Below are 15,725 nucleotides of genomic sequence, written 5' to 3'. Positions count from 1 at the left end.
TCATTTTTTTAAAAAGATTTTATTTATTTATTTGACAGAGAGATCACAAGTAGGCAGAGAGGCAGGCAGAGAGAGAAGGGAAGCAGGCTCCCCGCTGAGCAGAGAGCACACCGTGATGTCGGGCTTGATCCCAGGACCCTGAGACCATTGCCTGAGCCGAAGGCAGAGGCTTAACCCACTGAGCCACCCAGGCGCCCCACATTTGTCCTGTTTTTTAGATTCCACATATAAGTGAAACCATATGGTATTTGTCTGACATTTCACCTACTGTAATCCCTCTTATGTCCATCCATGTTATTGTAAATGGCAAGATCTCATTTTTTTTTTCAATATTGTTCCAAAATTCATTGTTTAGGGACCACACTCAGTGCTTCATGTAATACGTGCCCTCCATAATACCCACCACCAGGCTAACCCCCCCCGACACCCCCCAAAACCGATCTCATTCTTTTTATGGCTGGCTGAGTAATATCTGTCTGTCTGTCCGTCCATCCATCCATCTTGTCCATCCATCCCACATTTTCTTAATCCATTCATCTAAGAGTGGACATTTAGGTTCCTTCTGTATCTTGGCTATTGTAGATGATGCTGCAGTAAACACAATAGTGCATATGTCTTTTTGAATTAGTGTTTTTGTTTTCTTTGGGTAAATACCCAGTAGAATCACTGGATTATACGATATTTTTATTTTTAATTTCTTTGAGGAACCTCAGTAATGTTTTCCACAGGGGCTGCATGAATTTACGTGCCCACCAACACTGCATGATGTTTCCTTTTTTTCCACATGTTCTCCAACACTTGTTATTTCTTGTCTTTTTTGATACTAGCTATTCTAACTGGTATGAGGTGATATCGCATTGTGGTTTTGACTTGCATTTCTCTGATGATTAGTGATATTGAGCACCTTTTCATGTGTCCATTGACCATCAGTATGCCTTCTTTGGGAAAATATCTTTAGGTTTTCTGGGTGGATACAACTTTAGAACTAATACATCTTCAGGCAAATTGAACTTTTTATCATTGTGAAGTGTCCTTTATATCCCCGGCATTGTTTTTTGCTTTAAGTCTACTTTGGTTTTTGGTATTTTTGTTTTTGTTTTTCTTTTTAAGTGTCATCAGTCTGCTTTTGTTAGGTTTTTGTGTGGTATTTGTATTCTTTTCTTTGCTGTGTCCTTGTGGTGTAGTGTGTTATTTTTAAAGGCATTTTTTCTTTAATTGGAGAATTTGTCTATTATGTACAGTATTGTTGGGTCCCCCAATAATGGGTCCGTGATTAAAGGAGTGAGACTGATACAAAGCGAAGGCCAAGCAAAGCTTTATTTCGCGCCAAGCATCAAGAATCAAACCAAATGTTCAGGGCTGCACCTCTTACAAGAGAGGGCGACCCCTCTCTTCCTTACAGACTAACTTTTATAGAGCAAAGGCTATGTGGTTGGGCCTGGCTACGCACAGGTGGCCAATGAGATTGTAACACACACAGGAAACTCCACAGTGATGCTAGGTGACCAACTGAATTACAATTTACCCTTAGTAGACATTTGAACCAGCCTATCACCTAGTTCAGAATTGGTGCCCAAAAGGTGCCCAAAGGGCGGGGCCCATACTCCTTGGTAGCTAGGAGACAGTATGGGTCCCCACTGATTGAATACCTCCACCTGGCCTGACTCACCCTAGTATTTGGACTTTGTTACCTGGGACTGGTTTCCCGGACTTGTTTTTAAGTAAGTTCCTGGGGGGGCGGGGGCAGAGTCAATTTAAGTTTTACAACAAAATGGCAGTTCAGCCGGGGTGGGGCCGCTCTGGCTAAATAGGCCCTTACAGTATAATTGTAGATATATTTGGGTTCAAATCTCTTGTCTCAGAGGTTGTCAGATTTTTTGTGTAAAAGTCCAGAAAGTAAATATTTTAGGTTTTGTGTACCATCTGATCTCTGTTGCAGCTATTTAGTACAAAAATAGCCATAACTAATATGTAAATAAATGAGCTTGGCTGTGCTCTAATAAAAACTTTATTTATGAGAACAAAAATGGGCCATATGTTGCCAATGGTCCTGTAGGTTGCCAAATTATATGCTATTTTAAATTTGTTATTTTTTATCCTACTTACACTGAATTTTTTTCCTCTTCTTTCTTGCTTTCTGGACTTTTAAAAAAATTCTCTCTTCTATTAGCTTTGAAGTAATACCTTCTTCTACTTTTCTTTTAATGGTTATCCATGTAAGGGCCTATTCAGCCAGAGCGGCCCCACCCCGGTTGAACTGCCATTTTGTTGTAAAACTTAAATTGACCTTGCCCCCCCAAGGGGAACTTATTTAAAAGCAAGTCCGGGAAACCAGTTCCAGGTAACAAAGTCCAAATACAAGGGTGGGTCAGACCAGGTGGAGGTATTCAATCAGTGGGGACCCATACTGTCTCCTAGCTACCAAGGAGTATGGGCCCCGCCCTTTGGGCACCTTTTGGGCACCAATTCTGAACTAGGTGATAGGCTGGTTCAAATGTCTACTAAGGGTAAATTGTAATTCAGTTGGTCACCTAGCATCACTGTGGAGTTTCCTGTGTGTGTTACAATCTCATTGGCCACCTGTGCGTAGCCAGGCCCAACCACATAGCCTTTGCTCTATAAAAGTTAGTCTGGAAAGCAGGGAGGGGTCGTCTTCTCTGTAGGGGCGCCCCAACCGGTCTGTTTGATGTTCAGTCTGAATCTTGATGCTTGGCGCGAAATAAAGCTTTGCTTGGCCTTCGCTTTGTATCAGTCTCGCTCCTTTAATCACGGACCCATTATTGGGGTAGCCAATTTTGGGGGGACCCAACGTCCTCGGTTTAGAACAAAATTAAGAGGAAGATATGGAGATTTCCCATTTGCCCCCTGCCCTTACAGATGCATAGCTTCCTGCATTATCAACATCCTCCACCAGAATGGTATATCTAAAACGTTTGTTTTAATTTCTTAATTTTTAAAATTTTTATTTAAAAATTTTTAATTGACATACAAAATTTAGTTGACATACAAATTATATTAGTTTCAGGCATACAATGTACTGGATTGATAATTGTGTACATTAAGAAAAGCTCACCACAGTAAGTGTGATTACATTCTGTCACCATACAAATTTATTCCAATATTGTTGACCCTGTTCCCAATGCTATACTTTTTGTACCCATAACTTACTTGTTTTATAACTGGAAGTTTGTATCTCTTAATCATCTTCACCCGTTTTGTCTGTATCCTCAACCCCCTGGAATATGGTATATTTTTTACCAGGTGTGAACCTACATTGACACATTATAATCACCCAAAGTCCATTGTTTTGCCTTGGGGATTCACCCGTACATTATACGGGTTGGACAAATGATAATGGCATGTATCCATCATTACAGTATTATGTAAAGTATTTTCACTGTCTTAGGAATTCTTTATGCTCTTTTGCACTGATTGCCTTTTCCAGTTGTCATATAGTTGAAATCGTACAGTATCTAATAGACTTTTCAGATTGGCTTCTTTCATTTAGTACTATGCATTTAAGGTGACTTAATGTCTTTTCGTGCCTTGGTGGCTCATTTCTTTTTAGTACTGAATAATACTCCATTGTCTGGAAGATATCTTGGTTACTTCTAATTTTTGGCAGTAATGAATAAAGGTCCTATAAGCATCTGTGTGCGGGTTTTTTTGTGGACATGTTTCCAACTCCTTTGGGTAGAGAACAAGGAACTCCATTGCTGGATTATATGGTCAGAGTATGTTTAGTTTTGTAAGTAACTGCCAAACTGTAGCTGCATCATTTTGCATTTCTGCCAGCAATGAATGAGAATTCCTTTGCTCCACAGCCTTCCTAGTATTTGGTTTTCTCAGTGGTTCAGACTTTGGTTCTTCTAATAGGTATATAGTTGTATCTTGTTTTAATTTAGGTTTCCTTGATGACATATGATGTGTAGCTTCTTTTTATATGCTTATTTGACACCTCTGTATCTTTTTTGGTGAGATGTCTGTTAAGGTTGTTGGCCCATTTTTTAATCTCATTGTTGTCTTATTGTTGAGTTCTAAGAGTTCTTTATATATTTGAGATAAGTCTTTCTTCAAATGTGTCTTTTGCAGATGTTTTCTTCCAGTGTATGACTTCTCATTTTCTTGACATTGTGTTTCACAGAGCAGAAATTTTTAATTTTAATGAAGTCCAACTTACTGATTTCTGTCATAGGTCTTTGTTGTTTATCTGGAAAGACATCACTATATCCAGGATCTTCTGGGTTTTCTCTTATGTTATTATTTTCTAGGAGTTGCACAGTTTTGCATTTCACTGGATTTTTATTTATTTATTTATTTAAGAATTTTATTTAGTTGAGAGAGAGAGCGAGAGCATGAGCATGGGGGAGAGGCAGAAGGAGAGGGAGAAGCAGACTGCCTCGCTGAGTGGAGAACCTGGTGTGGGACTCAGTCCCAAGACCCTGGGATCATGACCTAAGCTGAAGGCAGATGCTTAACTGAGTGAGACACCCAGGTGCTCACTGAAATTTTTTTTTTTTTAAATTCAAGATCATTCCAGTATCTATTGTTGAGATGTTAGGTATCAGTAATTATTGCTTCTTTAAAGGTGATGTTTGGTGGTGGGAAGGGTTTAGCTGCTTTTTTTTTTTTTAATTTTTATTTATTTATTTGACGGAGATCACAGGTAGGCAGAGAGGCAGGCAGAGAGAGAGGAAGGGAAGCAGGCTTCCCACTGAGCAGAGAGCCCGATGCGGGGCTCGATCCTAGGACCCTGGGGCCATGACCTGAGCTGAAGGCAGAGGCTTTAACCCACTGAGCCACCCAGGTGCCTTGGTTTAGCTGCTTTTAAGATTTTCTTTTAGGCTTTCATTTTCAGCACTTTTCACCTAGGTGTAAACATATGTCACCTAGGTAGACATAGTTTTACTATGTGATGAGGTATAGATTTCTTTTTATTTATACTCTTAGGGTTTGTTGGGCTACTTGGATCTGTAGTTTGCTATCTTTTGTCAGTTTTGGAAAATTGTCCATCATTATCTCTGAAAATAATTCTTCTGGCCTCCCCCCGCCCCTTTATACATTAGGTTTTTTTACTTTGTCCTTTTTCTGTTTTCCATTCTTCCATTTCTCTTCTCTATTTTCCATTCTTTTCCCTCTCTAAGCTTTATACCAGGATAGAGTCTTCTAACTTCTCTTCTGGTTTACTGATTCTCACTGTAGTGTATTGAATCTGCTATTTAACCTCATGGGTTGAGATATTAATTTTTGATACTGTATTTTTCAGATAAAGAGTTTGTATCTTTTTTCAAATTTGCTATGATTTCCTTCACTTTTTAAAAATGATTTCCATTTCTCTACTGAAATTCTTGATTGATTGATTTACACTCTGCACCCAGTGTAGGGCTTGAACTCAGGACCCTGAGATCAAGAGTCACATGCTCTAGTGACTGAGCCAGGTAGGTGCCCCCCAAATTCTTGCTTTAATGTACTCTCTCCTTGAAGATAATGTATGAACTCATAAAATCTAAGCTTTATAATCTCAGCATTTGGAACATTGCTAATTTGTTCTTCCTGGTTTTTGTTCCTTTGTCTTATTTGCTTATGTGCCTGATGCTTTATGAATGTGTGTAAGACATCCATACCAGGATCCAGTATCAGGGTTTAAAAAAATACAGTTGGTAGTCCCTTTGAAAGCTTGCCTACTTAGGTTTATCCTTACTCATTGAGTGTCAGCTTAAAGTTACGGGATTTCCCATGCTTCCCACATCTGGTAAATCTGAATCTAGTTTTGTCTCCCTTACCCTGTGAGACTTTGAAAAACTCTTCTCCTCTTTTTAGTCTCAGTTTCTGCTTCTAGATGCCCCCCAGGGAAAAGCTGACCAATGTATCTGACTTATTTCTTTGGATATCCTTCTCTTAGATCTTGGCTTACTCATTGTTAATTGCCTCCTGAGCTCTCTGATGCCTTTTAGTTAGACCCTTTCTCCATGTTTTTCTGGTTTTCCTCATCAGGAGGTTTTTGTATCAGTTTACTGGTGCTGGAGATTGAATCACTTTTTGTTGCTGTTAAACTTATCCATTGAGATAATGTTTTTTTCTGTATTAACTTTTTTTAGATGATCAAAGTACCACCCTTGTGTGATACAGTATATTAAAAAAGACATACAGAAGTTTAAAGGAGCAAAAAAACTCACAGTTCCATCAGTGAGAGAGTTACTGTTAACAGTTCCTTTTTGCAAGAGAGCTGGGTTTTGTGGGCATGGGGTTGGAGAAGAGTTTGAAATAAGTTTGGTTTGGATGTTTTTAGTTTGAGGGGACTAAGATACCTAAGTATCATAACCACATACCTACTTTTTTTTTTTTTTTCTTTTTAAAGTAAGCTCTATACCCAACCTGGGGCTTGAACTTATGACCCCAAGATGAAGAGTCGAATGATCTACTTACTGAGTCAACCAGGCACCCCAGTACCTACTTATTTTTAATATATAATTTGAGTTTTTTTGTTTCAACAGTTTTAATTATATTTGATAATTTTTCTATGTGTTTGAGAGCTCTTATCCTATGGAAATTTGATTTAACAGAGCTACAATAGAAGAAGCATACTCCAGGTCAATGACAAAACTAGCAAAATCTGCAAGCAATTATTCACAACTTGGGTGAGTTAGTTTCTTTGAAAAACTCTTTTTCAATGTTGATTTAGGCACAGTTCTTGAGAATATTTAAGTTCTTGTTGAAGACATAATGGTTCATAAATATAACAACATATAATGTACTTATTTGGTTGTGGTTCTATTATAGGAAATTCTACCCTATTTTTAGTCATCAGGGGGGAGATAGAAAAAACATGGATTGACTTCACCTGTGTTTCCTGATAATAAAGATGTTGACGGCATTTGTTTTTGGAATATGTGGTTCTCATAAATAATGGATGATATTTTACGAGTTAGTGTCATTGCTTAAGATTATAAAGATTTTAAATATTAATATCTTACTGATGGATATTTAGCCAAGAAATTGAGTTTCCTCTGTATTTTTTTGCATTTAAACATAACTTAGACTGGTCAGTTTTCTTTCTTTCTGCTTATTATACATTAATGTGTATTACATGACCCAAAAAAAGTTCTGTATATCAGACTTTTAAAAATGTAATGATATTTGACATTCCTTAAAGAAACCTCTACTTAGAGAAGTCTTACGTTGAACCCCTTTACAATATAAAGAATCCTTGGGTAAAGGGACACTCCTCATCTTCCTGCTTTGTGAAATTCACACTGTCGTGTATCAGGTTTACATTGAAGAGATGTACATGTATTTTGGTGCTGTTGTGAATGGATTCTTTCCAGTTATCTATTTTTACTCTCAATATTTTTCATTTAACTCCTTGCCAGATTTGATACTGATTTAGCTTTTAAAGTGTGAGGTGAGATCTAATCAGAACAGCCTTATTCTAAGAATCTTAACTTTCCTTTTTGAACTTCTTTACTATTGCTTAAAATGATTACCGTGAGTTAGCATTCTTACTGGATAGGAAATGTAGTAATTGGGACAGAGTACATATTAGGATAAGTAATTTCTTTCTCTGCCCTTTTTCCTTGTGCTTCTGTTTGTTTTCAAGTAGAGGTCTGGTCATGGTGCAAAACAGATGATGTTGAAAATATGTTAGGTAGTACCTGAGGAAAACATAGGATAAAATTATCCTTCAGTCATTCCTTATTGGGCAGATTGGTTTAAGCTAACCACTGACATCCTAAGTACTATCCAAGATATCATAATGTAGTAATTCTTGGATATACTTGAACCTGCAGAAAACATTAAATTCTCACTTTTGTGAAAAAGTGGTAGGAAAGTATGTCATGTCTCATGTACCATGTAGTGGAAAGGGGACTGTCTTAGTGTTAAAGTCCATAGATAAAATGATCTGAAACAAGACTTCAAGTAACAGCATTAAAATAATTCTCAAATGATTATTAATGATGACGATTCTTATAAAATCCTGTGTGCATTTGAGTTTGCATGTTTGAATTCAAAGGAACTTTTATTTTTTGATGAAGCATTTTAAATGAGCACTGAATAGCCAAAAATCGAAATTTGGTAAAAGCTGATTTTTAACAATAGACAGTGATTAGAAAGGCTTCTGATCCAAGTAAAAAAAAACCAAATCAACTCAGAAAATAGTAAGATATAATTAAGAGAGGGTCATGGCCAAACCTGTGATAAATATTTAACTGATTGCTGTGTACTTAAGGTCCAAATATTTTAATTAACCAAGGATTAAAAAAATCACTGTCAGTCTGTCAGTCATTTCATTTGTGCTTTAATTTCCTATTTTGTCTAATTAAAATTGCTGAATATAATATTTTTTCTGTTGGTTCTGTTTTGGAGCCTTAAACTTTTCTTTTATTAAATAATTCCATATTTTCTTTCTCTTAGAACATTTGCACCAGTGTGGGATGTGTTCAAAACATCTACAGAGAAATTAGCAAACTGTCACTTGGATCTTGTTAGAAAATTACAAGAACTAATAAAGGAAGTTCAGAAGTATGGAGAAGAACAAGTAAAATCTCATAAAAAGGTATCAGTTTTTTTCTGCTAAAGGAATGATAGATGAGATATTGAGTGCTTTACAGTTCAGTTGTTTTGATGAATCATTTCATACCACACAGACTAAAGAAGAAGTTGCAGGAACTCTGGAAGCTGTTCAAACCATTCAAAGCATAACTCAGGCCCTCCAGAAATCCAAGGAAAATTACAATGCCAAGTGTGTAGAACAGGAACGTTTGAAAAAGGAAGGAGCTACACAAAGAGAAATAGAAAAGGTAATTGTAATAAAAATAATCTCTGTGGTTTCAAAGCCCTTTCAAACAAAAGACTGCATTTAATCCTCAGACACTCAAGAATGATCTCATTAAAGATGAAGACACTGTACTGTGCCTCTGAGTGTTCATGATTTACCTAAGTGAAACAGAACTAGGTTTGTAGAATATGTTGTGTTGTGTATGAAAAATACATTAGCAGATACATAAAAAGAAATAATTTCTTTATGCCGTTGACATTTGTTGGCTATTTTTATAATAAGATACTTGATGAGATACTGCTTGGTGTAGGGTTTAATGTAAGGTAAAATTTTTTTTTAGTCAAGATTAGTACATTTAGAAAGGCATAGATACATGAAGATAAGCTTTAAAATATGTGTTGTGGGTGATTTATTGCTGACTTTGAAGACATTTATGTAGTATTGCGGTAAACCACAGTCCTTTCCCCCACTCGGCGTTTTAAGTGAAAGTAGATTTTTTCCCCCTTTCAGAACAGTCTAAACTAACCATTGACTTGTTTGATGTGTTATATCTCATTTAGGAATGAGCTATAGGGAGTGATAATTTTGAAAGTTTTTCTAAAGTATGTGAAATATCCATTAAAAAAAAAGTTGTAACTGTATTTTAGCAATTACAGTAATTATAGAAGTGTATATATATATGGACAGAAACTAGAAGAGAATAAGGAAAAAATCGAAATAGTTGATGGATTTTGGCATAACTGATTTCCTTTAATGTTTGTGCAATAAATAAAAATTGGGAGGGAGAAAAAGATAAGGCACAGTATGTTTACTATTTTAAAACAGCATTCCAGACACAGCATTTGTAAATAAAATATAAGAAGGGAAAACAGAACAAAATTATAGGACTCAAAAAAGTAGAATATTATGGAATGGAAACTCAAAGCGGTGTGTAGAGATTGGTTTTGCCGGTTTTGCTGGACTCAAAGTCCTAAGTTAGGCTGTGGAATTTAAGCTCTTGTTTGTTAAAAGGGACTAAGTGTAACCCATCTGAGATAAAGCACAAGGAGTCCCACTGTCTATGTGAAGCAATATAGGTAGAAAAAAAGAAAACTTTTAGGCTGCTGACTAGGGCTAAAGCTTTATCAGAAGGTAGGGGCTAATGGACACAATTCTGACCCAAATCAAGCTAAGGAACATTTCATCACTTTTTGGGCCATATCCCCCATATTCATCCAGGGAAGTAATTAAAAACTACCTTTATAAGACTGATACTAAATTGGGGACTTTGAGGGCTGGCACAAAATGCCATGAAAACTATTAGGTGGGGTGAGCACAAAGGATAAAACATAACACAATTCTAGGTGGTGACATTTACATTGCATTCTGTGGATCTGTCCCACAGCACTGATGGAGTGAAAGAGAAGAAGAGAAGGGGACAAAACAAGAAACCTCCCATTTGAAATGAGTGAACAACCAAAATTCTAGAGTACACCCAAGAAATCTAGTGCTAAGACAACAATAAATTCACCAATTGGAAGAAGAATTCACTCAAGATAAAATTTAAATTTATAAAACAGATGAACAAAAAAGGTTTTGTTCAGTATGTTCAAAGAGATAAATTAATATAAACTAGTAAATAAAATTAAGGCATAACGGAATAAGGTCTACTTGATAGGAAAACAGCTAATTAGAAAACTTGGAAATGAAAAATATGGTTATTGAGGAAAAAGTAATAGAAAATACAAACTTGGGACACCTGGGTGCCTCAGTTGGTTAAGGGTCTGCCTTTGCATGATCTTAGGGTCCTAGGTTTGAGTCCTGCATCAGGTTCCCTGCTCAGTGGGGAGTTGCTTCTCCCTTTGTGCACGCTCGCTCGCTCTCTCTCAAACTTTAGACTTGATGTAGTCAAAGACTGAATTTGGAAGATGGTACTGATGGAACCACCCAGAACAGTAGTACAAAGAAATAAAGATTACTGGGGCACCCAGGTGACTCGGTCAGTTAAACCTCTGTCTTCTGCTCAGGTGATAGTCTCAGGGTTCTAGGATTGAGCCCCAGGTTGGGCTCTGTGCTTAGGAGGGAGTCTGTTTCTCCCTCTCCCTTTGCCTCTCCCCTACTCATGTGCATTCTTGCACTTTCTCTCTCTCAAATAAATAAAATCATAAAAAAACAAAAACAAAGAAAGGTTACCAACATTCATCTGATGTGAATTCCAGAAGAAAATGGAAAGAATGGTTGTCTAGTAATATTTAAAGAATTCACAGCTCAGGATTTTTCATATCTGAGGAAATTCAGTAGTCCACAGATGAATACAGCACTGTATGTTAACTGGAATTAACATAAAAACTTAAGAAAATAAAAAAAAACTTAAGAAAATATATATGTATATATAAATATAAAAAAAAAGAGTTCCCAGATTGAAAGTACATTCTTGGTATTAAGCAGGTTACATTAAGGTAAACTCAGACCTAGACTCCAGAGAAAAAGAGAATATTAAAAGCTACCAGGTGTTTCTGGTTTTCTCACATCTTTGCAATCAGAATGCATTTTCTGCTGATGATATCATTATTATCACTTGATAAGGTGACATATATATGTGTATTTTTATTGCCTGTGTGAACTTGGTTATTCTGTGTGGTAGCATGACTGGACAACTGCAGCACTTTGATGTTTTAGTTAACAGACCATCTTAAGACAATTTGAAGAAGGAATTGTTCTGGTTTTTGTCTGAAAACTTTTTGTTGAGACCTTCTGGTAAGATCAAGAAAATGTGAGCACTGGTGTTTAGAAGAAAATTGGGAGACAATGAGCATTTTTAAGAGGAACTGCATCAGTAATGGTCTTGATGACATTGAGGATAATATCGTGTGGGGAAAAAACACCTCAGCAATCTCTCAATTGGAAAGTAATTGAGGAGGTTCACATCTGAATATGAGGAAGATATAAGAGTATATCGAATAATTCATTTTGCTTTCCTTTTTATTCTGTACCAGTATACTTCTAAGTAAGTCTAAAAGAGCTCTTCTAGAAGTATAAAATTAGAATTTTAAGTGATAAGAAAGCATTATTTTATATTTTAGATGATAACATTTTTCTGTTTTAATGGTACACAAGATTATGGTTACTTTATAAATTAATGGTATATCAGTTAGTAATAATCAAGTAGGTACATTAAGCCTAACTTCTAAAAGAATAAAAGTCTAATAAGTCTTTTAAGGACAAAGAAGAGGGTATTAAAATTTATTGATAAGGGGGCGCCTGGGTGGCTCAGTGGGTTAAGCCTCTGCCTTGGGCCCAGGTTATGATCTCGGGGTCCTGGGATCGAGCCCCATGTGAGGCTCTCTGCTCGGCGGGGAGCCTGCTTCCCCCTTCCCCTCTGCCTGTCTCTCTGCCTACTTTTAATCACTCTCTCTGTCAAATAAAATCTTTAGAAAAATATTTATTGATAGGAAAGGAAGGAGGAAATAAAGAATGGTAGGCAAAAAGCTCAAAGTAAGCTGGAAGAAGTAAGTTCAAATATACCAAAGCTGTAATGTGTATAAGTGAGTTAGACTCCTCTAATAAATAGGTTGATTGTCAAATTGGAAAAAAATTCTTATTATGTAAAACAACTTTAATGTTTAACAGCAGAAGACTGTTTCATATAATGGGACCATTCAGCAGTTCAAATAAATTTTATAGGGTAAAATGATAGATCTGGGATTTAAAATACTGTAACAAAAAAAATTGGAAGGGGAAGAATGGATGGAATCTTGAAGTTACGTGATAGGTTAATGGAGTTTATTGTACTTCTTTCGTGTGCTTTAAAATGTTTATTATAAAAAAAAAAAAAGAATGCACTAGAATGACATGAGTCATTGACCTGGGTGAATCTAAAAAGCATAATATTGAGCAAGAAAAACAAAGTTCCAGAAGAATATGTAGATTTTGATGCCTTTCACATAATCTTTAATTCTCTGTAAGAAAACCTTTTAAAGTATAATTAACTGTTCAAGGAACATGCATAGGGACAGTAAACACTGAGTTACATAATGGGAGTTTCCTTTGCAGAGCAAGTGGGGAATGGGATTGATAAGGACATGGGGCCTCCCCTTGCCTATTTAATAATTAATTTTTTTCCAAAAAGATAGGAACAAATATATATAAAGCCAACTATATTTCAAAATAAGAGATTTTTTTTTAAAAATGTGAGCTATAGGAATAGTTTCTATAGGTCAGTAACATACAGGTCAATAAGTTGGTATGAATTCCATATCATTAATGCAGAAGTATGCCATTTGAAATTTTCCAAAGGGTTAAAAAGTACTCCTGGCTAAATAGTGCTCTTTATCTGTGTGTGTGTGTGTGTGTGTGTGTGTGTGTGTGAGAGAGAGAGAAACCCAGTGGATTTAACTTAGTACCTAGTGTGTACTAAGTGTAGTGACCACTTGCAGAATATATGGTCCCTAGAAGTTAGGCTTAAAGAAATGATTGAATCTTTTTATATAAAGCAAAAAAGGTTTAATATAAGGTAATGATTTAGATTAAAGGATTTCCTTTTCCTTAACATACTAGGCAGAGCTGTGACATACGGTTGTGTCCAAGGGTTGTAAATTGGTGGATTGTGCTTTTTGTAGTCATGTGGACAGCTTAGAGGAAGGGATGCTTTTTTCTTTTTTTTTTTTTTTCCCCCAAGATTAATAAATTTACGTTTCTGAGAGAGAGCATGAGGCGGGGAAGGGCAGATGGAGAGGAAGAGAAACTTAGCAGACTCTCAATATGGACCTGAATCTCATGACCCTGAGATCAGGACCCAGGCTAAAACCAAGAGTTAGATGCTTAACCGACTGCACCACCCAGGCAATCACAGGCACTTAAACACAAATATTTCTCCTAGTATATTGGTAAATTTATTTAAAAAGGTAAGGAAATGAATAAAATGTAGGATTTATTTTATTATCAGTAGGTGACTTGTTAAAGCCCATCTTTTTTGTGAGAAGAAATGTAGCTGTTTTTTTGAAAGTGTAATTTTGTCATTTAAGAAAAAATGCTTTAACTTCCCTTTTTAATAATGACTTTATGGAAGTGGTCAAATTTGTAACTACTAGGATACTGTTTTTGTAATTCTACCCTAGAATTTACAATATTTCTAAGTATATATACTATTTAAAAAGTTGTTTTGACTCAATTGAGTGTTGCTGTTTGTTTCCTCTGAGGGCTCTTTCTTGCTTTAAAAAAAATCAAGATGTTCCCAATATAATTACTTTCTAAAATTGCCTCTACATCTTTTTATATGATACCCTTATTTTTCTTTAAATTTGGTTTTGTCATTATTCAAAACACTTTGTGTCAACAATTTTTTTTCATTTTATTCCTTTATGATGAAGTACTCCTGTTGTTAGTTTTCCAAGATACTTCTTTAAGTTGGAACATAATTTCCATAGAGTTCGGGCCTATAATTTTTACTTTTGAAGAGTGAGAGCTGGTGTAAAAAATGTAAGTTAGAACTTTAAAAGAGTATCTTTTCTGTTCCTTCATGCCTCCAAATAAGAGAAGTGAAATTTTCCCCAGCTTCCTCATATCAGAAAGTATGCTCCAGGGCCGCCTGGGTGGCTCAGTGCGTTAAAGCCTCTGCCTTCAGCTCAGGTCATGATCCCAGGGTCCTGGGTTCGAGCCCTGCATCGGGCTTTCTGCTCCGTGGAGAGCCTCCTTTCTCCTCTCTCTCTGCCTGCCTCTCTGCCTACTTGTAATCTCTGTCTGTCAAATAAATAAATAAAAAATCTTAAAAAAAAAAAAGATTTAGAAAGTATGCTCCAGAAGACTTACCTGTCCTTTTATATTCTGAGTTAGATCCTGATCTGAACTTTTGAGATGAAGATAATAATTTTGTGGTTGGCTATAGTGGAAAAATAAGTTTGTGGTGAGTTGAAAACTAAGTAGACTTAGTTTTACAGTGATAACATTCCAGGAGGAAAAAAGAAAGTTAAGAAAAGTAGGCTGGTTTAAATTTTTAGAATTATTTCTAAACCTATTGATTCAGTAAAAATTTGAGTACCCAAACTAGTTTGAATTCTAGAGACTGACTATTGGAAGAAGAAATGATGCTTCAGGAACTTCTTTCCATCTCTTAAAGTCCTGTAACTTTTTTTTTTTTTTTTTTTTTAATTTACTTGAGAGAGAGAGAGAGAGAGCACAGGTAGGCAGAGGGAGAGGGAGAAACAAATTCCCTGCCGGGCAAGGAGCCTGATGTGGGGCTTAATCCCTGAACCCTGGGATCATGATCTGAGCCGAAGGCAGATGCTTGATGACTGAGCCACTCAGGCGCGGCTTTAAGTCCTATAACTAAGTATAATGAATTATGTAAAATAATTGCTTTGTTTACATTGTAGAAATGTATCATAGGTCTTCTTAAAGGAGTAATGGCCCTCTAGGCAGTTATCTTTTATTCCTGTTAGATTACAAATTCCTTGTGAGTGAGAAACTGTCATTGTATCGTCTGCAACACAGCATATGTGTTTACTTGGAAAAATAATCATTATAGCAAATAATAGTATTTGAATTTTTCTTGTTTGTTAATATAATAAAAATTAAGAGTTTATTTTACTTTAAACATAGGCGAAAGACTAAAGTCTTGGCTTTTTAAATGTCTTATTCAAGTATTTTTCTGATTGTTGGATTATGAAGTGGTAATTTGTATGCAGTAGTGTTTTAGTTTGTACCATGTGCTTGTCATTATGCTAGATGTTATGAAGGTTACTACAGGCTAAAATACATATTCTCCCCTTCTGTATTCAAGAAGCTTCCTTCTTTGTGGGGAGCAAAAGTATTAAATAGTACAGAACAAGAGGTTAGAGGTTTTAATGGTAAGTTTAGAAGGAGAGGTATCCTATTTTGTACAGAACCTGTAAAAAGAAAACAGGGACAATATCATGAAATAAATTACTTTTAATTTATTAACCAGACAAATAAAAATACAGTAGTATAGCCA

The 15,725-nt window shown here is 36.0% G+C and overlaps 1 protein-coding gene across 1 annotated transcript in view; it reads left to right on the top strand.

Annotated features, from left to right (window-relative positions):
* Positions 1 to 15,725, top strand: part of FCHO2 (FCH and mu domain containing endocytic adaptor 2) — a 123,256-nt gene that overhangs the window by 24,262 nt on the left and 83,269 nt on the right. Inside the window, exons 3-5 of the mRNA XM_080804198.1 lie at positions 6,564 to 6,638; positions 8,413 to 8,554; positions 8,646 to 8,798. Coding sequence (XP_080660324.1) covers positions 6,564 to 6,638; positions 8,413 to 8,554; positions 8,646 to 8,798 — 370 coding nt within the window. The remainder of the gene's footprint in view (positions 1 to 6,563; positions 6,639 to 8,412; positions 8,555 to 8,645; positions 8,799 to 15,725) is intronic.

Source organism: Martes martes (assembly GCF_963455335.1).
Source record: "Martes martes genome assembly, chromosome: 5".
Taxonomy (NCBI): domain Eukaryota; kingdom Metazoa; phylum Chordata; class Mammalia; order Carnivora; family Mustelidae; genus Martes; species Martes martes.
The sequence above is the reverse complement of the archived record's forward strand: the minus strand, read 5'-3'. Positions and strand labels throughout refer to the sequence as shown.